At 43.9% G+C, this 23827-nt stretch overlaps 1 protein-coding gene across 6 annotated transcripts in view; it reads right to left on the bottom strand.

The window, feature by feature from the left end:
* LOC128303457 (calcium-binding protein E63-1) overlaps positions 1 to 23827 on the bottom strand; it is a 68693-nt gene that overhangs the window by 36924 nt on the left and 7942 nt on the right. Inside the window, exon 1 of one of the 6 annotated variants that reach the window (XM_053040411.1) lies at positions 15911 to 16382. The exons of the other annotated variants lie outside the window; for them this stretch is intronic. Coding sequence (XP_052896371.1) covers positions 15911 to 16382 — 472 coding nt within the window. Of the gene's footprint in view, positions 1 to 15910; positions 16383 to 23827 lie in introns of those variants that run through there. 6 annotated transcript variants of the gene reach the window in all.

The raw sequence follows: 23827 nt of genomic DNA, 5'->3' as shown, positions 1-23827 counted from the left end.
AGAAACATGAATAATGCGTTCGGCGTTGTTTGGAGTGTGCAATGCGCAATACGCTTCATGATATGCCTTTCCTTTCACTGCTCGCATTTCCTTCGTCTAGGTCAAGGAGAAAGATTGCGTGAGGTTCCTGTGGGAATGGAGCACCAATCTGAGCTAATGTGTTCATTCACATTGCTTAGTCCGATATATTATTATTCATTGTATTACTAACCAACGGCAGCACCAATATGCGAATGGAATAATTTTCGTGAGATTGCATTTGAAATGGCATAAAGCAGTGCGATTTTTTGTTCGTACCATAATTTTACATAACTAGCTCTATACAAATGAGAATGGATCTAATCAATCCAACCGTACACGTCGCAAAATGAAAACCGTTGCACACACCAATATCTTTGTAGGAGCTTAGTCGTAAACGGTTCACCAATAAAAATTGGAACGATCTACTCGAGGAACCGTATTGCAGCAATCAACTTTTCGTGTTCGTCCTCGAACACGCGATTGAAAGAAAGCAGGCGTGCTAAACAAAACAAAACAAAAACGGGGCCATTCACCGTGCCGTCACGCAAGTTCAGCGTTTTTTTATCTCTCACCTTTAAACATCGTTTCATTTAAAGGCTAATCATGTTGTTCAACCCCGGCACCGGGAGTTACCCGAATTGTTGTACACAAACACCCATTGCGGGGTGGTGGTTAGACTCTTATCCTAAACCGTTTCTTCCCACCTTTATGCATAAATAAAACGACTATTATGTTACGTCGCTTTTCTTCCGCTCTAAACAACAACACACACAGGCAAAACAAAGACAAGGCCAGACAAATCGTCACATGGGAGGGAGGAATAGAGACAAAAACACACAGCGTGAAACATCTAGCAGGACAAAGAAAGTTGGGATAATGCGTCGGTGGGAAACACAGTTTTGCACGGCGAGGAATAGTACAAGCTCACCGCAGCGAACGAAGGGCAATGTGTACAAAATATTAAGCGATAGGGAATAAAAATTGGATTGCGATCGGGAGCGAAGGGTGTGGGATGGTCTTGATCCCAGCAGGTTGAAGCGTGAAACTGAAAAGTACAACCGGTCCCACGGGAGGAAACCTTGCCACACTTGCAAAGGAAGCTTTTTCCCGTGAGGAAACGCAACGGTATGGGGCATGAGTGGGAAACGATGAGGAAGGAGCGATGGGGGCTGGCGCATTCGCCGACAAAGGTTGACAACGGTTGGGCAAAACGGTTGTTGGGCTTTTCACGCTCACTCACGCCTGTCGGTGTTGCGCTTGCCTGCCGGTCGCATTATTTTCACACATTTTCCAAGAAAGGTCGCCATCGAAAGGATACAATGATACGCACCGGAATAGCAGCATAGAGTGCGCTACAATGGCGCGTCCGCGCAAAATAGCAACTGTCTGCCAGGAGTTATTTTCCATTGTCTGGTAGTAGACGTAGACAATAGGAAAGAGAAAGGGGGTCAAGAGATGACGGGACGGGATGGGAACACGAACGAGGGTTCGTTGCTAATCCCCTTAAACGAATAGCGTCCCAAACCAGACCCAACGAAAACTCCTCACCTCGATGAAGGAGTATTTCATAGGGCTGGAATAGGTCGTACGAGGTAGAAGGTGGAAAATAGTATCAGAAACGTCCCAACAGTTCGCTTTAAGGTATTTTGATTCGACCATCCACACACACATACGCAGAGAGAAAAGGGAACCCTCAATCAATTAAGAGAAATGGCAAACAATGTATCATTTACAGAAATTATCCGTTAATCGTTACTCACGCCGTTATCACAATGCCAGTCACTTTCCACTTGACAGCGATCGTTACTTACCTAGAGGAAACGGAAGGATAGAGAAGAAAATAGAAAGGCGGTCAGCATTGCTATTGCTTGAAAAGGGTCAGGGATGAAACATTCAGTAGTGGTGGTGGTGCTGTATGCGTGTGTGTGTGTTTGTGCTGTTAAATGATTCCTTGTAAGTGCATTGCTGTGTTTTAATTTTAAGCCCCCTGATAAAAAGCTTTGAATAAGCTTTGATGGCTTATGGGATGATGGGGATTGTTTCGTTTCGTCGTACTAAAGCGTAATTCCGTAGATGAAACATTATCGTTACTCATCGTTACATCATAGATTTTTCAATTTATTACGTAATGTCCACTAGCAGTATGCAACGGAAAGCAGAACGTTACGTAACGTGTTCCACGGATCCGTTCGAAGTACTGGGCGTCTCCATCGTAAAGTGTATCACATTTTCAATGGTCGGGAAAATTCATATTCTGATCCAGTAACATCAAATTTCACGCATCATGATGTGCTGCTCGTTTTGTAATCAAATACGTGAAACGGTAGGGAGGTAACGTGTCTCCTTTTTCTTCCCAAAAACGTAAAATGTTTGTTGCTCGTCTAAAAGTCACACGTGGATGTGTTCGATTCGTTCTCAGCGCCGCCCTGCAGTGTACTTTCAGTCGTCCGGTTTTCGTTCCTCTTGCATAATCTCTACCACTACTGCTTTATTGTACATTACGGTTACAAAGAGCCATCACGATGGAAATGTACACACATACAAATGGCCGGATGCTGGCCCTATGCCAAACCAGAAGACATCGGTGAAAGATCAGCTCAAAAACACAACCTCGCTGTCGTTTTGTTTTCCCTTTCCCGCTAGGACTCCACTTTCAAGCGGATAACAGTGCTTCGTCTAGAATGCAGAGTCCAATTTGCCGCAGATCTTCGCCACGGAACGGTTGAGGCAAAAATTATTGTCAACAGCTGTGCGTTCGACTTAATGCTGTTTGCTCCAACAATCGGTCATTGGAGAAGGGAAAAAATGCGACACAGAGCGATTCGGTAAAGTGGAACGGTTCGAATGATGTTTGCTAGTCTTATTGCCTTTAGCGAAAGCGCTGGGAAAGCTACGAAGGGAAAACAGGATTTTTGTGTTTTTTTGTCCTTTAACATTCACCAGGTTGAAGACTCATTTGTTGCGCACCGACACCACGCGTGCGAGGTGTGTCCAAATGGATTCGAAATGGAATTTTGATTGCCATAGAGCTATAAAACCGTACGTGAAAACCCTGTGCGATGCTGCTGTAGAATGTGTCACATTGAATGTTGTGTTCCATTGGTCGTTCCCCGAAAAAGGGAACACAGTGTTGCGTTTGTGCTACGCATCAGACCGTGTTTCATTCGGTCTCGCATGCTAAATGGTGTATGCTCCATAGTCACCGAAGGAAGTGTAGAAAGTTACATCACGAGCACTGGCAAAAGTGCGATCGTTTCATCTAATAATCTAGCTTACGTATTCGAAAAGTAAACAAATGCAAACTCAAAATCAATTATAAATCATAAGCCATTTTGCGTTTGCTTCACGAATGCACGAATGCGAACCAATGCCCTTTTTACTAGCCGTTAGTTCAGAGCGGTAAAATAAATTCATCTAGCGTACCACAATGTAACAATAAACAAGGGGCAATCGTTTACTGCTCGCGCGTTTCGTGTCCAGCGCACGCACCGCTGACCGATGATTGATCGAGCAATCGTGTGAACCGCGTGGTCTGCACGAACACACTCTTCGCCCGTTTCTGTATGAGCAAATGGTAAAATCTCGATTTTTGCCGTCGTCGGGACACGTTTTCGTTTGTATTATGAGCGTTACGCACGAGGGTCGGAATTGATGTTAATTGCGTAGCGAACCATTGGTTAGCTCGGGCAGTGCAGGAGTATTTAAAAAGGATTTGCTGTACATTTCCTTTCTTGTAATAATATCAAAACGTGGGGATTTACTGGAAGAGTATTGAGTATGGTACACTTTGATGAGACTACGGTACCTAACGTGCACAAATGCGACTAGAAAAGCCAAAGTCAAGCCATAACTATAAACGTGAAGACTTATAACACAATTGCTGAGGAAAAAGGCGTTGTTGGAATTTATACGTTAAGATTAGGAAAGATTTCATGAATTTATGTGTTGTATTTGTTACCCTTTGACAACACTACGAGCTAGCAGTATAAACGGACGCGTCATGACAGATTAGGAACACTAGAGAAATGAAACGAATGAACTACATGTAAAATGAATTTATGGAACGATCGAATAAACAGTTGAAAATTGTAAGCCCGCGAGAAAAGACATACACACCACGGATAAATCACACAATTGGCTACGCCACATCCTAGCATCCTGCCAGTGGAAATTTCTTACATTTTGGTCCTTCGAACCGGATATTAAAGGGTGCTATTTTGCAGTGTGATATCTTCATTACGTGAAGAACGGAATTTGATCTACGTCAATTTGTTCCGTGTGTGTTCGTGTGTGTGTGTGTATGTGTAAGGCATAACGTTCGTTGCTAATCGAATATTGCCTTAAACATTAAAAGTACTTACATTGAAGTTTTGTGTTACTTGCTACGCAAGGGCACAGTTTGTCGTGTGTGATTAGATACTCCGTATCAATAACATTCGTGTATCGTTAGCTTCGCGTCCCGCAAGCTTAGCGTTCCTTTGGCAACAGCCAGCGACGCATGTGCCCATTTTGAACTTGTGGTTTCCCGCGTTAAACTCCCGTGAACTCTATCTTGTGCGCAAGTTGTGTGCAACGTTCCCGCGCCCGAGTGCAATACGTGACCGTGCTCACTACTACATACACCAGGACTTGACTTTAAGTGCGCGACAATTGGTGTAATACGTGTTCGAGTGTGAGTGATAAAGCGTCCTGATTTGAAAATGGAGAAGAAGATCAAAGCCGCGCAATTGAAAAAGCGCCAAGCGCATGCGTTAATACAAAACCTGGAACAGTTTAAGGATTCCTACACGGCTAGGGATAGTGGCGATATTCCGGTATGCTTGGAACAGTTGGAATGCCACAAGGCGGATTTTATGGATGCTATCTCTAAGCTGGAAGAGTTAGATGACCGTCCCGAAGCCATCGACGGTTACATACAGGAACGGTGTGATATGGATTCGCGTTTCCGACGCTTAAAGGGTTTCTTTCTTCAGCAACAGCCTACGGAGGCTAACCCCCTTAATGCTTCTCTTCTGTATGCCAACGCGAGTGCCCTGTCGACCAGCCATACTGGGTCGATTAATCTCCGCCTACCGAAAATCGAATTACCAACGTTTGACGGTGATTCGACAAAATGGTTGACGTTCCGGGACAGATTCGTGGCTATGATTGATTCTTCTGTGGACATCCCGTCAATTATGAAGCTACAGTATTTGCTGTCGTCACTGAAGGGTGATGCCGGTTTGCTCTTCGAGCATACCACTCTGACGGCAGATAATTACGCCGTCACTTGGAACTCCCTGCTGAAACGTTATGACAACCCGCGAATGCTGACCCGTGAATATTACAGGAAGATTCACTATCTTCCCGCTGTGCAGTCGGAGAACGTGGATGAACTCGCGCAGCTAGTCGATGAATTCACGCGGCATGTCAACGGATTGAAGAAGCTGAACGAGCCGATCGAGACATGGGACACCCCGTTGACGAACATGCTGTTCCTGAAGCTGGATTCGAGCACCATCCTTGCATGGGAAAAATTTTCTGCGCATCATGAAAAAGATAAGTACAAACAATTGATAGATTTCCTACAGGATCGCGTCCGAATCCTTCGGTCGACGAGGACATATGCGCAGGAAACAGAGTTGCATTCGAGAAAAATGACCGGCAGTGATCAGAAAATGAGACTAAAGGCTGGGGTGAATGCAGCAACGGCACGGAGGCCGCAACCCAATCCAGCAACCGTACCATCGTCGTCGTGTCCGTTAGGTTGTGCAGAAATGCACAATCTCCGGACCTGTCCGGAATTTGCAAAGAAAGAACTGCATCAGCGGCGACAAATCATCGTTAGTGAACGGTTGTGCTGGAATTGTTTGAACAGAGGGCATCAAGTAAAATCCTGCAGCTCGAGCCATCGATGCAATACATGCAATGCACGTCACCACAGCATGTTGCATGATCATCTACATCCGAAAGCTATATTGAGTGTTCATGCGGATGTCGATGCAGTATGCCTCGAAACGGTCGTTCTCAACCTAGTAGATGATCATGGATTCAGATACGAAGCTCGAGCATTGTTGGACTCTGGGTCCATGTGTAATTTGATTTCGGATTCATTGGCAAGGCGAATGTTATCAACGCAGTCAAAAGTTAACGTCACGGTGTCGGGTATCGGGCAGGCATCACAGCAGATTAAGGGCTGCATTGTAGCCACCGTAGAGTCGAAATCGCAGCAATTTTCGAGTCAGCTTGAGTTCCTCGTGCTGAAAAATCCAGTAATGGACATTCCTACGGAACCGATAGATGTGACTGCGTGGAAATTCCCAACAGACAATCTAGCAGATGAGGCATTCAACATCCCTGCCAAAATCGATGTTGTGATAGGAAGTGAAGCATATTGGGAGATGCACACCGGTAGGAAACTTTCATTGGGAAAGGGCAAACCGTGGCTGGTTGAAACTCCCTTCGGTTGGGCAGTTGCTGGCAATACCTCCCTTGTATCGACATCCATTCAGCGGTCATGTCACACAACGACCATTCAAGCTACGCTTGATGGGATGCTACAACGGTTTTGGGAGACAGAGAGCATCATGGAGGGTCCAGCTATGTCATTGGAAGAGAACATGTGTGAAAAACATTACGTTGCCACTACTCATCGTAATGCACAAGGTCGGTACGTCGTTTCTCTACCTCAGAATCTAAGTTCATCCCGTGTGCTTGGACTATCAAGGGCGATCGCCGATCGTCGACTGCTAGGTGTGGAACGTCGTTTGAAGAGCAATCCTGAAATGGATATTGAATACAAACGGTTCATGAGAGAGTACGAGGAGCTGGGGCATATGAGGAAACTTACAGAACCGGTGGATGACAGCATAACACATTGTTACATACCTCATCATGCAGTGCTGAAGGAATCCAGCACAAGCACCAAAGTACGAGTCGTTTTTGATGCATCCTGCAAAACGACTTCGGGATACTCCCTCAATGATACCCTGTTAGTTGGGCCAATCGTTCAAGAGGATCTCTTGTCGATCATCTTGCGATTCCGGTCTCATGCCATAGCAATCGTTGCGGATGTAGAGAAAATGTATCGTCAGATTCTCCACAGTGATCAGGACCGGAATCTTTTGCGTATACGATACAGAGAGAGCCAAGTAGATCCCATTGCAACGTATGAGCTGACAACAGTCACGTACGGTACGGCGTCGGCTCCGTTTCTAGCCACTCGAACACTGCAGCAGATTGCCCATGACCATAAGGTCAAGTTCCCGAAGGCTGTAAATCCCGTCCTGCATGATTTTTATGTTGACGATCTGCTTACCGGAGCGACCGATATAAACGAAGCCATAGCAGTTCAAAAGCAAATTTCAGCTATGCTGAATTCAGCTGGCTTCACTTTGAAGAAATGGGCTTCTAACGTTCCGGAGTCACTACGAGACGTGCCGCAGGAGGATCTTGCGATTCAATCCTTGCACGAGTGGAAGGATGGACAAGCAGTCAGCACATTAGGGTTAGTTTGGGAACCCGGAAACGATATGTTTTGCTTCAAGGTCGATCTTCCATCACCGGCAGAAGTATTAACAAGGAGCCTTGTATTGTCGTATACCGCAAGCATTTTTGACCCTATTGGCCTACTGGGTCCGACCATCATCCTGGCGAAAGTCTTTCTGCAGCGGTTGTGGTGTTTAAGGCATGATGGAAAGGCATACGATTGGGATCGTGCACTACCCAACGACCTCCAAGAAGAGTGGAGAAAGTTTCACTCTACCTTATATTTGCTACGCAAACTCCGAGTGCCTCGATTTGTTGCTCATCCAAAGACGGTCAACCTACAACTGCACGTTTTTGCTGATGCGTCACAAACTGCTTATGGAGCTTGCTGCTATGTGCGTGCAGAGTCGATGCAGACAACTTCAGTGAAACTATTGGCTGCCAAATCCAAGGTAGTTTCATTGGCAAATACGCACTCAATTGCCAAGTTGGAGCTCTGTGCCGCACGATTGGCAATTCAATTGTACCAGAAGGTGAGTCGGGCTCTTACGACTTCTACGATAGCCGTTTGCTGGACAGACTCGATGACGGTGTTATACTGGCTGAATTCCCCACCACGTCGGTGGAACCCGTTTGTTGCCAACAGGGTGGCACAGATCCAGGAAGAGATAAGAGTGGCAGAATGGCGTCATGTTCCTGGTAGTGACAATCCGGCGGACGACATATCACGAGGACTAAAGCCGGAAGAACTGTTGGAGTGTAATCGTTGGTGGCGTGGGCCTCAGTGGTTGGCTTACGGCCAAGACAAATGGCCAAAATCTGCACCAATCCCAAAGAAGCACGACGGGGACATTGAAGAACGAGTAGCTGCGTCACGGATCGTAACAGTTTCTACGAAGTGTGAATTCCGTGGCACCTTCTTCAAGCGGTTCTCCGTTTACAACAGAATGAGACGTGTGATGGCATACTGTCTACGATTCATTGATTGTCTTCGCAATGCATCAATGGTCAGGTTCAAGAAGCAGACTATCATCGGGAAGCTTGAGAACACTATTCCACCGCTTACGGCTTTGGAACTGCGAAGAGCGGAGTTGAAGCTATGCTTCTTGGCTCAACAGGACTCATTTGCCGATGAGATAACATACCTGAAAAAGGAAAAACAGATTTCATCGAGCTCCAAATTGAAATGGTTGTCACCTTACCTCGATCATACCGGTATGTTACGCATCGGTGGCCGGCTTGGTAATGCTGAATTACCAGAAGAAGGCAAACACCCAATTATTCTATCGTCGAAGCATCCATTGAGTGTTTTACTGGCAGTGGCGTATCATGTAAAGTTGTTACATGCTGGTCCCCAGCTATTACTAGCCACACTTCGCCAAAGGTTTTGGATGATTGGTGGTAGAAACCTTTCAAAGGCTGTTTTCCATCGCTGCCAGGTTTGTTTCAAAAACAAGCCCACACTGATAAAACAAGCCATAGCTGATTTGCCGACATCAAGGGTTTCTCCAAATAGACCCTTCTCGATCAGCGGAGTGGACTACTGTGGCCCATTCATGATCAAGTCAACAGTCCGAAACCGAAGTCCTACGAAAGCATATATTGCTATCTTCGTTTGTTTTGCGACCAGGGCAGTTCACATCGAGTTGGTCAGTGATTTGACAACAACAGCGTTCTTGGCAGCACTACGTCGATTTGTTGCCCGCCGTGGCAAGGTGTGTGAGTTACACTCAGACAACGCGACAACGTTCAAGGGAGCTGCCAACGAACTACGTCGTCTCTACGAGATGCTGAAGACCAACGATGAGGACCGCAGGAGCATAGTCGACTGGTGTGCCAACAATGAAATGGATTGGAAGTTCATACCTCCACGGGCACCTCATTTTGGAGGACTTTGGGAAGCGGCGGTGAAGTCGGCTAAAAAGCATATGATGAAGATAATTGGCACTACTAGCATAACGCAGGAGAATATGCTCACCCTTCTTGCTCAGGTCGAGCAATGTCTGAATTCTCGCCCTCTAATTCCGTTATCGGACGAACCCTCAGACACTGAAGCACTAACTCCTGGTCATTTTCTTGTAGGAAGCAATATGCAGGCTGTACCAGAGGTTGACATGAGGCACATTCCGAGCAACCGCCTAAAGGAATACCAACTCGTGCAGAAGCAAGTCCAGCAAATCTGGTCACGATGGTATCCGGAGTATCTGCAGCAGCTTCAGGCTCGAGCTAAGCACTACAACAACGCGCCGGTTGAACTGGAGATCAATCAGCTCGTGATCATAAAGGAGGACAATCTCCACCCGACCGTGTGGCCGCTGGGACGCATTACAGCGCTACACCCTGGCAAGGACGGAGTCACACGCGTAGTTACGTTGCGCACAGCCGGGGGAAAAGCAATAACACGAGCCGCGAATAGGTTAGCTCTATTACCACGACCGATTGATCCGATAGAACGTGTGAGCACAGAGTAAACAATGAGCGATCATTGCTGAGACAACTGTCATCAGTTGTAAACACTGAGTGGAAAGTGGTAGGATAGTGCTAACGAGCATATTTAGGATTTTTGCTGCATGAATTACCTTAGAATCATAAGTATAGTTAAGGGTTTAAAAGAATTCTCTTTTGGTGGCCGGAATGTTGGAATTTATACGTTAAGATTAGGAAAGATTTCATGAATTTATGTGTTGTATTTGTTACCCTTTGACAACACTACGAGCTAGCAGTATAAACGGACGCGTCATGACAGATTAGGAACACTAGAGAAATGAAACGAATGAACTACATGTAAAATGAATTTATGGAACGATCGAATAAACAGTTGAAAATTGTAAGCCCGCGAGAAAAGACATACACACCACGGATAAATCACACAATTGGCTACGCCACATCCTAGCATCCTGCCAGTGGAAATTTCTTACAGGCGTATACAAACTAGATGAGTTATTTAATCATTCAAAAATGCGAGAGAAATATAAAATTGCATCTCATTCAAGAATTCTATAAATGTTGTGAATAAAAAAACACACCACAAACCAAACAAAATTATCGTTATCATTAGAAAATAGGATTAACTATAAATTATACATTGACAAATTCTAGCAATATTTCATTTTACTACCTTGCCTCCTAGCGGAAAACTCAGCATTTTAAAATGATTTCTATCAATCCTCTCATGCACAGTGCAAATTTGACAGCATTATCCCATAAAATAATAATGGCCATTACAATAATAGTAAGGCAACTGATTTTGAGGCTGTGCTAAATTCCCAAGCGTTACATCGAATCTGACCGACCACAGCACAGAACGCCACAAAGGCAAAAATAAATAAAGTGTAGCAGATTCTAAAATTCGAAGGCAAAGGTATCACTGCGTTCTCCTTGTAGGTTGAAACAATCGGCCAAATAGTGAAAAAGTACCTGTTAGTTTATCATGCATAGCAGGCCAGCAGGCAATATCCCTGAAGGCGCAAATGATAATAGTTATAGCGTTTAAATGAAGACCACCAGCCCGCCTAACGGCATTCGGAATAAAAAGAATGAATTTTGCAGGGCAAATCATAATCAGAAAATCAATTTCAACAACTTGGAGGCGAACAGGATTCTAGTAAACTTGTCGTTGTTCATGATTTGTCAACTTTGCAACACACAAGAAGTAACTCAATTGCACAAACGCATCACTATGGTGCGTCGCTGTTCTGGTGCTGATATAGTAGTGCTGCTATCAAGTGATGGAATCGTTCTTTGTTGCGGCGTGTTCGATCCCGATTAATCAGACGTTTGGGCAAGCGTCTGACGTGAGAAAGTTAATTGGGTCATGAGCGAACGTGACATTGGAAGTGTCCAGTGAGATCCCCAAAAACATATGGAAATAAAAATGAGATCCTCGCCAGAGGATATGAAAGGAGACTAAATTTGTGGCTCAACCTCTCTCTTTGTTCTTACACCTCTTGGTCTTCAGACAAGACAAGTAACCCCATTTGTGAACCCCATTTGTGAACCCCAACGGCTCTTATCAGGGCCAAGAATATTTTAAAAGATATAAATTTCTTATTTATTTATTTATTTATTATTTATTTAATTAATTTTTTCTCCTTAATTCTTTTATTCTCTTTACAACTTTAGCTTCAAGAAATCAAGTCCAGAAACAAAAAATACACTGGGTAAGCTTCAACCCAATGGAACTTCAATATCCTGGTGCAACCGCACAATTATAAAACTTTCGACCCGGCTCACCAATTAGAAAATAGTGAAGTAGAACTGATCACTGCCCAATACTAATATTTACAGTGCCTTTGCGTTTTGAGATAATGAATTATACCCAAAAAATGTAATGATTTTTCAAGAATAGTTACCACTAAATTCTTAACTTTGGCAACTAACCTAACTACACGCTCCAAAGCACTGTATCATTACTGTTACGCATCTACATAAACCACCACTGGTTGGTGCTTGCGTTAGCTACAGTTTTAATTTACTCACTCGAAGCAACAACAAAAAACAATGGCACACCATCAAAAGTAATACCCCGAAGCCTCTCGAGCGTTACCCGTTATCGTACACTTGTGATGGTAATAAATGATTACGCCGATTATCATTATTGTTATTGTGATTGCCGGTGATCCTTCGTGACTTCGTCGCATAAGTCCGGCAGGGCCGGATGTGTGCAACGGAATTTACGGTTCCGAAAGCAAAGGTGTTTGGAGGTGTTTGTCGAAACAAAAAAGCGGGAAGGATTGACGAACGCCGGGGGTCGGCAATCACTACTCAACCCCCTGGCACACGGCCGCATGCACGCGCCCCCATAATGGTTCGTTGCCATGTTTGGTCACCGGTGCGCTGCCGCTTCATAAATTATTCATGGCGACCAAAGCTCAACAAACAGCGCAAAGTGCTGACACGCTCTACACTGCCCCGTTTCGGCTTGTTTTCGGTGTCCGGTGACCAGTGGCGTACCAACTGTAAGTGTAAGTGTGTGTATGTGTGTGTGTATACTATAGTATATGTTTCTCCACTACCAAAGCGTTACATCGTTGACATCGAGCAGGTCCGGTTTAGCTGGACGGTACACACCGACACACCGATTCCGAATGCTGCCCGACCCGATGGGAGGACACACATTTTCCGCCTTTCCGGTTCAGTTTCGTGACCAGTTGGTGCCCCACCGGGTGTCGATGGGATGTCGAAAGAGCCCTGCTTCCATTATGCGTACCTCTATGGGGTATGGCAGCAAGGCTAAATGGAACGCGACCGCATCAGGTCGTGACGGGCCGGACGGATGACCGAAACAAAAACGCCGCCCCGAATATCATCTACCGCTTCCCGTTAATGGGGCAGTAGGGGATTGGTTGGTGCATGAATTATTAAATCGGTATTTCGGAGAAATCACAGAAATTAGCCTTCTCCACCGTGCCGGCTGCTGTCCAATCAAGGAAACCCCCCGGGGGAGGTTTTTTTTTTGCTGGTAACTTGGCAAAGTGTGTGAAGGCATTAGCACAGGCATGATAATTCGGCTGCGTGCGATTAGGAAATAATTCCCCCCGGGGGCTGAAACAAAGTTTGCCTTCTCACCTAGAGCGTGTCAAGCTTTTATCACGTTTGGAGCATTTGTTGTTGCTGTTTTATGTGTTGAGAATGTGCTTTGAGGGCTTTGACTATCGTGGTTATTGTGTCCTGTGGTGAACGAGAAACCTTATTAGTTCATATCCAAATGTATACGCGAACCACAAAGTAAGGGGCTTTAAGAAGCTTCTGTCAGTACAGTTACGCGCAAACGAGATTTATGAAATGCAACGAAGATTTTTGCAACGAAGTTGCATTGGAATTAAGTCTCTTATAAAATCATTACAATGAAGAATCAAACAAGCTCTTGTTTTAAAGTATGTTTACTCTATTTACTCATATTTACTCATCGGTCCCCATCAATCACAAAGAATAGCAATTTTTATTTCACAATTTGTTAGGAAAATGGTGCAAATGTCTAATGCTTTTACACGTTTTTACAATGAAAAGCATAATAAGTGCCAAACGATTAGTAGTTTGGACTACGAAACTCGTGAAACAAGTGCAGAAATATTTCACGAGGTTGATTTTTCAACACATCCTGGGTTTCAATTTTAACGTCATAAACTCATACGACGTGCAGTGCCAATTGCTTGGTCTAGAATCTTTGGAAAGTAGACGGGACCGTGCTCAAGCAATTTTTATTAGTGGGATTTTTTTTGTGCACCACCGATGTGCCTTTACTACTTTCTCGGGTCTCTATTTATGTTCCTGTCTATGCCCTCCGATCCCGTTCTTTTCTATCTGATCTTGCGAGGCACACTAGATCCGGCTCTAATGATCCGTTTCATGTTTGTCTCAGAGGCATCAGAGGCGTCCTACTAATTTAAGCTTAGGTTAGACTTCACCTAGTGTTTTTAGCTATTTTTGATAAATTCTATGGGCGGACAATTTTAAGTTAAATTAAAAAATAAAATTGATGGCTGTTTGGATAACTTTCTTTAACTATTGTAATGTGGAGCGTAGGTTCTGAAGCTAATGGTCCTATTTAGTACGCTTCACCTTCACCACCTACTTCCGTCCCCACGACTTACTTTCATCTCTTGTTTCTTTCTTGATCTAGATCTTTTCTCACTTAGCGCTCAATTCGTTCTCTCTATCTCCCTAGAGTTGCGATTACTTCGTTCCATCATGTGCGCCAGGGGTGTCGCAATACCAGGCACGTCGCACTATTCGTCGTAACTGTGACTAAAAACTGATAAATAAAGCTTAAATATTCTTTTCTGTCAAAGTCTCGTGTTTAAACTTATGAATTGGAACTTATGAAGCTAAGGAATATTACGATGACAAAACAACTGAAATAATGTGCCTAATAAGTCTAGTCCAGTCTTTAATATTTACTGTTCTGATGATCTACTCTTCAACCTAGCGGTAGAGAGGGCCATATACACCTCGGAGATGAAGACCAAAATCAGTGTAGGATACAGATCTATGCAAGTAGAGTAAAATGTCAGGTAGCCGAGGGAACTTTTTTGACATTGCGATAAATAATTGTTTGAAATAAAGTGTTGCTACGGTGTCCCGAACTTCAAGCGGCCTGAGCGTCTAGGTTACAACCTGATCCGCCAAAGGTTGTAACAAGCAATGTTGGACCGCTTTGTGCCTAGACGCCAAAGAAGGCTCTGAAAAAAGTTTGAGATGAGAGAGAAAAGAGGCCTCTTGAAGGTCGATGAACCCTAACTACCATGCCCCTTGGGTTCTGCCAGGAGTTGAATCCACAGTTGTAACATATCGTGCGTATTCTATTACGTTAACGTTTCTGCTCAAAACACATGTCGCGACGAAAGAAACTGGGACTATGTAGCACTTATACAGTCCCAGTACTCACATACGCCTCTGAGTCATAGACTTTGTCCAAAACTGACGAAGTTCTCTTAGCCGCGTTCGAGCGGAAGATGCTTCGAAGGATTTTAGATCCCGTATGTATGGAAGAATAATGGTTCTAATTCTTCGCACATTCTTCATGTGATCAAACCTCACGTTTGAATTGAGGAAATAATGAGCAAAGGAACTCCAACTAAATCATGTGCTGGCCTAACAGATGAGTGTGTATTTGTCACAAACAAATTTCAGAAATTGTGTTCACGGACCAACTCTGTTTACAATTCACACATAACCAACCTGAAAGCAACGATAACTGTTTGTGCGATAAGGTACACTGTTAATTGATTAGCGTGGGCTAATGAAGTGGTCGCTGATGGAACGAAAACACAATTGATTGTCGATTATCAACACCAATCAAGTCGCTTATCAAGTCGAAGCAGAACCTGTACAGTGTTTGCAATCATGTGCGGTTTTCTGTCGGCACCAAAAACTAAACCAAACCCCCGCTGGTACGAAGTCCATCGATCGTTCTTTTTAGGTCTTGCGAGATATCTTATCGCAACCGACATTGTTTGCTGATGAAAAGCATCATCTTTATAGCGCCACAGTCGATTGCCGTCGTTCGATGAATGGAATGTCACCTGCTTAGTACGCAGCCCGGCGCAAAACATTAGCGTTCGTATGCGGCCGAAGGGCAAGAACTTGTCACTACAAACTTGCACACTGTCAGAGTTGATGGGGCGTTTCGTTTCGGTGAAGCTTTCGAGCGCGTCGGTCTCGTTAAGGGTGACTTCCGGTCGAAGGTCATGGTCTTCGCGCCGAGGATGTCGGTACGTTTCCCTCTTGTTCTCGCCCCCTTCTTTAGTCCTGGTCGTTGGAAGTTCGGTTTATCGGGTGATAAAGTACCACCGCCGAAAAGGTCGAGATGCGATGCTGTTGGCGTCTTGGGGAGAGACGGTCGTTCATGGGCAATGAAGAAATAAGGAGCAGGACAACTGAACCCATAGCGTGGGCAAGGTAGCAAGAAATGATCACTCACAGAACTTTTCGTCTTTTTTCTTCATCTTTTTGACGACGCGCCGGACCTTTACGATGCGCCGAATGACCTTCTTTTTTGGCTGGCTGTTCTCTGCTGTCGGTTGCGCTCCAGCGATGCTGGATTCGCTGCTGCTATTGGTACTGTTGCTTTCACCACTATCACCACTGGCACATCCGGTCGAGGGCGCTCGCGGTGGTAAACCTATTTCGATCTGCGCATCCGCCCGTGGCGGCGTTCCTTCACGTGCCGCACGCGGTGTCAGGAAATTACTGTCTACACTGTATTCCTTCCCACTGAAGTTGACTTCAGCAGGTAACGACGACGACGACGACGACGACAACGATGATGGCGACGCTTCTATCGCTCCCAGCAGCTGCACCGAGTGGCTGTCAGCGACCTCCACATGCTGCCCCATACTGTTAGCACTTGCCATTTTTCCCTCTGCGCCCATTGTTGGCGAGCAACTACTCATATCTTGCCTTCCCACCCCTTGCCACCTGTGGGTTGTGTGGGCTGTGACCGAGGACCGGCACTCGAGGGCCCGACGTTCCCCGCTGAGATCTTTGTCAGGGGTTTCCTTATCTTGTTGATTAATATGATTTCACTGTACGCCCGGTTGACGGCGATTGCGAGACCGCATGAGGAAGAATCAAAAGAACTCCGACCGAGACTCGGTTTGGCGTGCGGTGTGTTGACGACCTTCAGCACGTTGGAGACAGCATCAGCAGGGACCGTGAAATCACCCTCTAGAGTGCGCTATCGCAAGCCACCGCACGAAATCTCGTAATTCGCCGGTGCTGGGACGAATGGTGCAAACAGTGATGATATGAAGATACAACACATCAAACTATCTTCTCGACCAGCGGTGGTAACACTTTATGGTTTCACCTTCTTCGCGCTATCAATATCTCTCACAGTTCATCTGCGAAGCATCTTATCACCCTGTTAGTCCCAGCACATTGCAAATGGATGACAAGACACGCCGATATAAAGCCGATAGGGGACAGCAACAAGGTTCTAGCATCGGAAAACGAAAACTATTCTTTACAGATCGATGCTTGCATAGGGTCACTTTGGACACTTTGGGCAAAGGGTATATTCTTCAAAACCAAATGACCTTATCGTCATCAGCGTCGTCCAACACACGACGGTCGAGATGGGAAAGCTTATCAGTTAAACCGTACACATTGGGCGCTTCATTAAACTAACCTGAAAGTGGAAAGATAAGCAAAGGAACCGGAAGTAAGGAAAAGAACACAATCAAAGGGGATGAAATGATGACTAAGGAAAGACATATTAATGCACTGCAGATGCATTCATTAACTCTATCCAAACAGCAGTGGTTTACAAGGGATGGAAAATCGGTTAATATTTATTATGTTACCTTGGCACAATAGACTACAGTTACGCATCTCTTCATGAAGCAATTGATCGGCTGCATGAGACTGGTTTATGGTGCGCTGGCATGAAAACGAATACCCGCCTTTGGTTTGCTCATGCATGCTATGGAGCCGTTTGAAGTACGTTACTGGTTTTGCAAGGGGACCTTTGACATTTCAACCACGTTTCAACTTTCAACGCGTTGGAGTGTGGTAAAGTGGACGGCAAGTGCATGCAAGTTCATGCGGAAATGACTCTAATGACTCTTATAATTCAGAAATGAATATGACTCTAAAACATTTTAATATTTTAAATATTCATTTGGAAACAAAGTGATGATTAGATTGACATAGTTTGATGCAAGGATTATTCCTTTTTACGATAATCTCTAAGAAATTCGTAATTTACGATGAAAAACATGCACGATTGAAAACAATCTAAAATGCAATCCCAAGAAGTAAAAAGAAAAAAGGCAATGGAAAAATTGGGATGCTTGAGTGTAGCACAGATGGTGGACTAAAATACCTTTAGTGTAGTATAGGTCGGTAGCGGATTATATAAAATCTGCTATACAGCTAGACACTCATACATAAAAGAGGGCTGCCCGATGGCATAATGGTAGCGGCAACGGTCACCGACGAACAAACCGGACCAAAATCTTATTCGGAACAATCCCCCGTAGCAAGGACTAATAATCCAGCTACGTGGTAAAATAAGTCTAGTAAGCCAGATATGACAGGCATGATCTAGTAGGCCCTTACGCCAAGAAGAGAGGGAGAGAGTATCATACATAAACTGCTTGGCAAGCTGCGCACTTGAGCCACAACATCATACAATGTTAACCCAAGCCCAAATTGCTTACGAGGTGTTAGAAAAACAAACCATGCACACACGACCACGGAAGAATTCTAGCGTGGGAAAATAGGTCAGCTTAGGCTCCACCTAAGAAGGAACAAAGACGTACGAACGATATGTAATAAAGCATCAACCTATTGGCAGACAGACTTAAGCTGTATAGTTTGGCAGAGTAAAGTTAACCTGTTGTCTACCTACATTCAAAATCAATGAGAGTTCCCCAAATGTGTCCATCAGTATATTAAATCCGAAATGCGAAGTCCGACGAGTACTGTCCGACTGTCCACCAAGTGATGGATCCCGAGAAGCAAAGTCTACGAATCATGTGTGGAACCTTCACACAGCCGGTTCCCGCACGTTATTACCACACTATGCTTTCTTGTTATTTATTTATTTATTTATTTATTTCAACTTAATTTGCATGCCGCAAGGTTTTTACAAATATGTGGAGAAGCAAGGAAAGAAAAAACAAACAATAGAAAGTTAACAATAGATTTCAACCATGGTGCACTTCTACAAATTCCATACTCAATAGCGCTGGAACAATATCCTGCCAGTTCTTACCTCGACAAAGAAGCACTAGAACAAAACGTACACTAGCCGGAAATGAAGGAATCCTTATCCGCATCGGCTGAAATGAACTTCCCTTTTGCTCTCTTCCACAGTGAAATTGTTTATGCATTTTGTTAAAGAAACTACAAACTAGCTCTAACGAACTACAGAAGGGTTTGGACGTACTTTCACACTGCTAGCAATAAACCAAGTTTCTGCAATCCTTTTGGCTGAAGAATTGCTTGCATACCATTAGTATCGCATTATTTCAGCTGCATGCCAATCGCGATACATGACAAGAACGTCCTTAAAGGGTCAGTATAGCTGTGCAATAAACATTTCCCAGTATCTTTCAACACAATCATTAGAGAGCATTCTGCGCAACGAACTTGATTAATACCTCTCTTCTATTCGATGCTAAAAAAGAACGATCTTTATACAGCGAGAATGTCCAGCTAATAACACCCGTCGCATGACCGTAGCAAAACCGCAACGCAGAAATAGAAAAAAATGAGGTTGCTTTGGGGTTTCTTTCTGATTCTGATCACTCGACCAATGACCAACGGCAGCTCATAAATATCAAATCAAATCAACTCTCATAAATCACTCTGATAAATGGTACGCGCGGCACTCCAAATCAACAGCATAGGCAGATCGACGGCAAGAATGTTAGAGACCGGAAGCGCTGGCAAGTGCCATACCAGCCCCGCCGGACACGATCTCATCGGTGGTGATGAGTGATTTTTGCCCTTTTTCCATGTCTCTCCAGTTCGGGATGCAATCCATCGGAGCGTGAGGATTTTTGGTTCGCTTTTTCGCTTGCCGTACCCGCCAGCGGCATTCCAATGATCCGGAAGGACAACAAAGGATCGAGGAAAAAAAAAGGATAAATGCCAATGACAGTAGAAAAATCCGTTTCGATGGGGAGGCTTTCTGCTTGAAATGCTTGCCAGTCGTTGGGCATCGGAAGGCATTCGAGAAGAGAGCTTTATGTTACCATACAAATATGATGCTTCGAGCAAATCACGATAAATGTCTATGATAGTGTTCTGTTTTTTTTTATAGTCAGATGCCAGTAATAGTCTACTCTATGCAAAAAAGAATCCTCAGATTAAGCTTCAGTGGAGAGCACGACAAGAATAGAGCTTTAGCTCTTATGCAGTCAATGTTTAAAAAAAATGGAGTATTAAATATAAATTTTCACTTAAAATAAATAAAGTACAACAAACCTTGGTTTATTCCTAAACCAGCACATTCAAAATAGTGTTTCTTAGTTTACCACCATCACCCACTACTTCCCACACTGCTTTTGCCCTCCGAGAATCCTTCCGCGTCGTGTACAACATCGGCACATCGTAAACGAAAGTCAATAACAGGGGCTTTCGTCCATAAAACTCCACATAACTGAATTGCCGTAATGGCTATCAATAAACGGAACCATTTGCTGAACGCTTGCAGCCCAAAATGCTCGAATGCCCCTTTCGCTTTAGGGAAAAAGGCTTTCCATCGTTTGCAGCCTCGTGTACATTACATGCGCAACCGAACACGTGATTACATTATCGAAACAGTATACAGCATCGGAAGCCGTTTGCTGAAAGCTGGTATCCCAGAGCGGTGGCAGTTCTGTTCCCGAGCGATGCGACACTTTGCTCATATCGGCAAAGGTCAAGAGCAAACGTACACTGCACGAGATATGGTCCGCAAAGAGGCCAATGCTCATGTAGCAACTTTCTTCGCACAATCGGCATTTGTTTGCGTGTGTGTATGTGTTTTAGTTTATTTCGCTAGAGAGCTTTCAAAATAATCCTTACAAGCTCCGTCCGCACGTTTCACCATAAATCGAAAGAGTAAGGAGCAAGTGTCACACCAAATACGGCATACGGTAGCTACAGCAGTTCAGCTCTGCCACAGGTCGAAGTGGATGCGGGCTAGATTGAAATTTTGTAGCACTATCGAATCGTATTGTTCGGGTGCCGCACCGTGTTGACCTTCTCGCTTCGTTGACTTTCGCTAGAGATTATCGTTTTACGACCGTTTCACGAGTCACCGGGGTGTTTTCCACTTTTCCGCAGCACTCATTTCCTTTCAACGAGTTGCCTGTTGCTGCTACCGCTGCTGTGAGCTGTTCGCAAGCTCATCTCACTAGGCACGTTGCAAAAGACTCGTCAGTACGTGATTTAAGTTACCAGCTTAACCTATAACGATCTTACACGAGAACCTGTCATTTTAAAGAGAGTACGTGCTTGAGTGTGTAGCGTAGCGCATAACACTGTGATTGCAAATCTAGATGGGAGCAACCATTGATACCCTAGAGTTTGGGATAATCTTTTTAAAATAAACATTTGCTTTAAGAAACGAAAGCACAAAGCACTTTAACATGTATCTTGTCTAACATATGGCATTAAGTAACATATTACGTTTTGCACCAATTTATAATGTATTGTTTCTTCCTTTCACTGTTCCGGGATTTTTTTTAACGTCATTAACTCATAGATTATCAATTTTCTCTTCAGGTCGTCTTTATTAGCAAACGATCTACGCAAGATATTCTCAAACAATATCTACCAACCCTATGTGACATTATCTCATTAATGGTTGTTTATGATAATCCATAACAGAAGTGTATCATATTCTCATAATCTTTAGGCAGTCTTTCGGGGGAGACGCCTTAGTTAGGCGTTATGAAAACGAACCAGGAATATTGTGTGCATAATTATTAGTCTGATCTTCTATTGATCTTCTATTCCTTGTATACATATCACAATAATAATTTACGACTCGTTACATTTACGACATGTAACATAATAGAACAGTTTTGTGTTAGTAAAGATTCTTGTCAAATGTATTCCAATGTAGTTTCATTTTCTTTTACATAATTGTTTACTTTCTTTCCATAACTGTAAACAAAACAGTAAAGTTTTCGTCATTGTGTTATCTTGTGACATTATAGAAGCAATTTACCTATTTGTAACACAGGTACGTACTTCTCTTTTACACTTTCACTCGAGAAGTGTATCACTATGACAAGGGTCATAAAGCCCATTTTCACCGATTTTGCCTTGATACTCCCGAATCTGTTCTTTGTGTCTTAGCCAAAATATTTCCCTGCGCTAATGGAACTGATACTCGATGCGGAAATAGTTTTATCGGAATCATCATTAATTCAAACCGCAAATCTGCTACATGAATAAATTAGATGTATTTTCTAACCAACCATCGACCCGCAGAGGAAGATGCCCTCAGGTAGATTTCGTTAACGTCAAGTAAAACTTGTCCAAACAGCCATATATTGAGCTTTTGCTAATGGAAGGATGTAGTTGTGGGTTTGGTTGTTTTACATATTGATTGTTTGATGGCGAATTGATTTACAGCATTAATGGAGGAACTCGTAAAGAATATGGATGTTTGGAAAACTTAAATGAAGAGGTATTCAGTATAATGGTGTGTATAATACAAAACCTTCTAAAAACGAGAACATATCCCGTGAGATATCCCTCAACCTCTCACAAGGATCGCACAACGTACTTAAATCAAATTATCACAGCCCAAGGAAGTTAATTTACCCGGCAATAAAACGGTGTAAACAGTAAAACCCAAAACTTCTACACATCAACATCCGCCACGGTTCGGAACAGTGCCATAACTCACCCATTCGCCATAAACTCGAGGTAATGAATTTTGAGCGTAATTTTCATCACACCTCACAGAAGAAATTAACATAGAAATGGCGTTGTCACTGTCAGCACGCTCGGCAAAGATTATCAATTATGCAAACCAAAGCGAGCAGACCGCACTCAGCAACACATCAACAGTCCAATGTTTCCCCGGTTCCTTTCACCGCCCTTTTATGCAGTCGTCACCGCAAATCGGCCATATTGGAATGTTGGATTGGATTTCATATTCCCTCCTGGCAAAACGATGTTGCAATCAACTAAACCATCTTTACAACGCCCAAACTACCGTGTAAGGGAAATGGTAATGTTAATTAATCAGGCTTCACTCGTGGCAGCTTGTCATCAACCGGCGATGAAACGGCAATCAGTCGTACTGACGGGAGATTTTCCTCACCTGACTTCACACACTGGTCGACCGGTGGGGTTCTGTTGATCGTTACCGTCTGGGGCCGTTGACCGTGAAATAAAATGTGCAAATAAATGCGCTCGGTCTCGGCTGCCATCCCGTGCAGGAGGATGGGACGATGCGAGTGTTCTGTGATTGCCAAAAAATAAGCAAACGGAGCTGGCGGAAATGGGACACCTGCAAACCATCCGGAACATTGGCCGGATAAAATGCAATCCGTTTTGTCAAATCTTAACAAGCGTTGCTTGCATTCAAGATGTGCAACTGCTGCATCACGAGACTGTGGTTGAGATCGTGCTCGTAAACTTATTTCATGATTGGCCTTTACTGTTTGTGTTAGCTAAGTGATGTGGATATGATGCCAAAAAGGTGGGTAGAATACATACCCAGCCTATTGGAGCAAAGCTGGTGGAAATGAGCTATGGAAGTTTAATTTTGTTCTTTTTTTCGTAATGAACCGTAGCTTTGAAATATTTATAAATGAAATAAATCAGCTGTACTAAACAATCCTTCCTTAAGTACAGGGTACAGATTAGTTCAGTTTATTGGAACCCCATCAAATGTAACACTTCTTGAAAGTTATTCCACATTTTCGGATGGAATTTTCATATCTCCGAGTGCAAACGGAACCAAATTCATAAGAAGAGCTAAAAGTATTCCAAAATAAAACGTCTGTCGTCCAACCTTGACCACAACGGTGATGCTCATGCACACAACCTATCAACTGACACAGTGAGATTGATTGACAGGAGTGTTCGCAAAGATCGTTTTCGTCAGTTAGTTTTGACCTAAACAATACAAACAGCTGACATTCCTTGACCGTGAAGTCGTGTGTAACAAAACTGGCAAAAATAAAATGGGAAAAATGACAGATCTAGTAGGTCGTTACGCCAAGAAAAGAGGGGAGAGACGCTCTCTTGCATTTGGGCAATGTCCTTTTAAGTAGAGATCTGTTAAAAACTCTTCACTTTAGTGGGTAACCCATATGGGTAGTCTAGTCGATCTTATACATGACCTTCGCTCAAATAGTTTTCTACGATTTAACGATTC

This window comes from Anopheles moucheti, chromosome 3 (assembly GCF_943734755.1).
Source record: "Anopheles moucheti chromosome 3, idAnoMoucSN_F20_07, whole genome shotgun sequence".
Taxonomy (NCBI): Eukaryota; Metazoa; Arthropoda; class Insecta; order Diptera; family Culicidae; genus Anopheles; species Anopheles moucheti.
The sequence above is the reverse complement of the archived record's forward strand: the minus strand, read 5'-3'. Positions and strand labels throughout refer to the sequence as shown.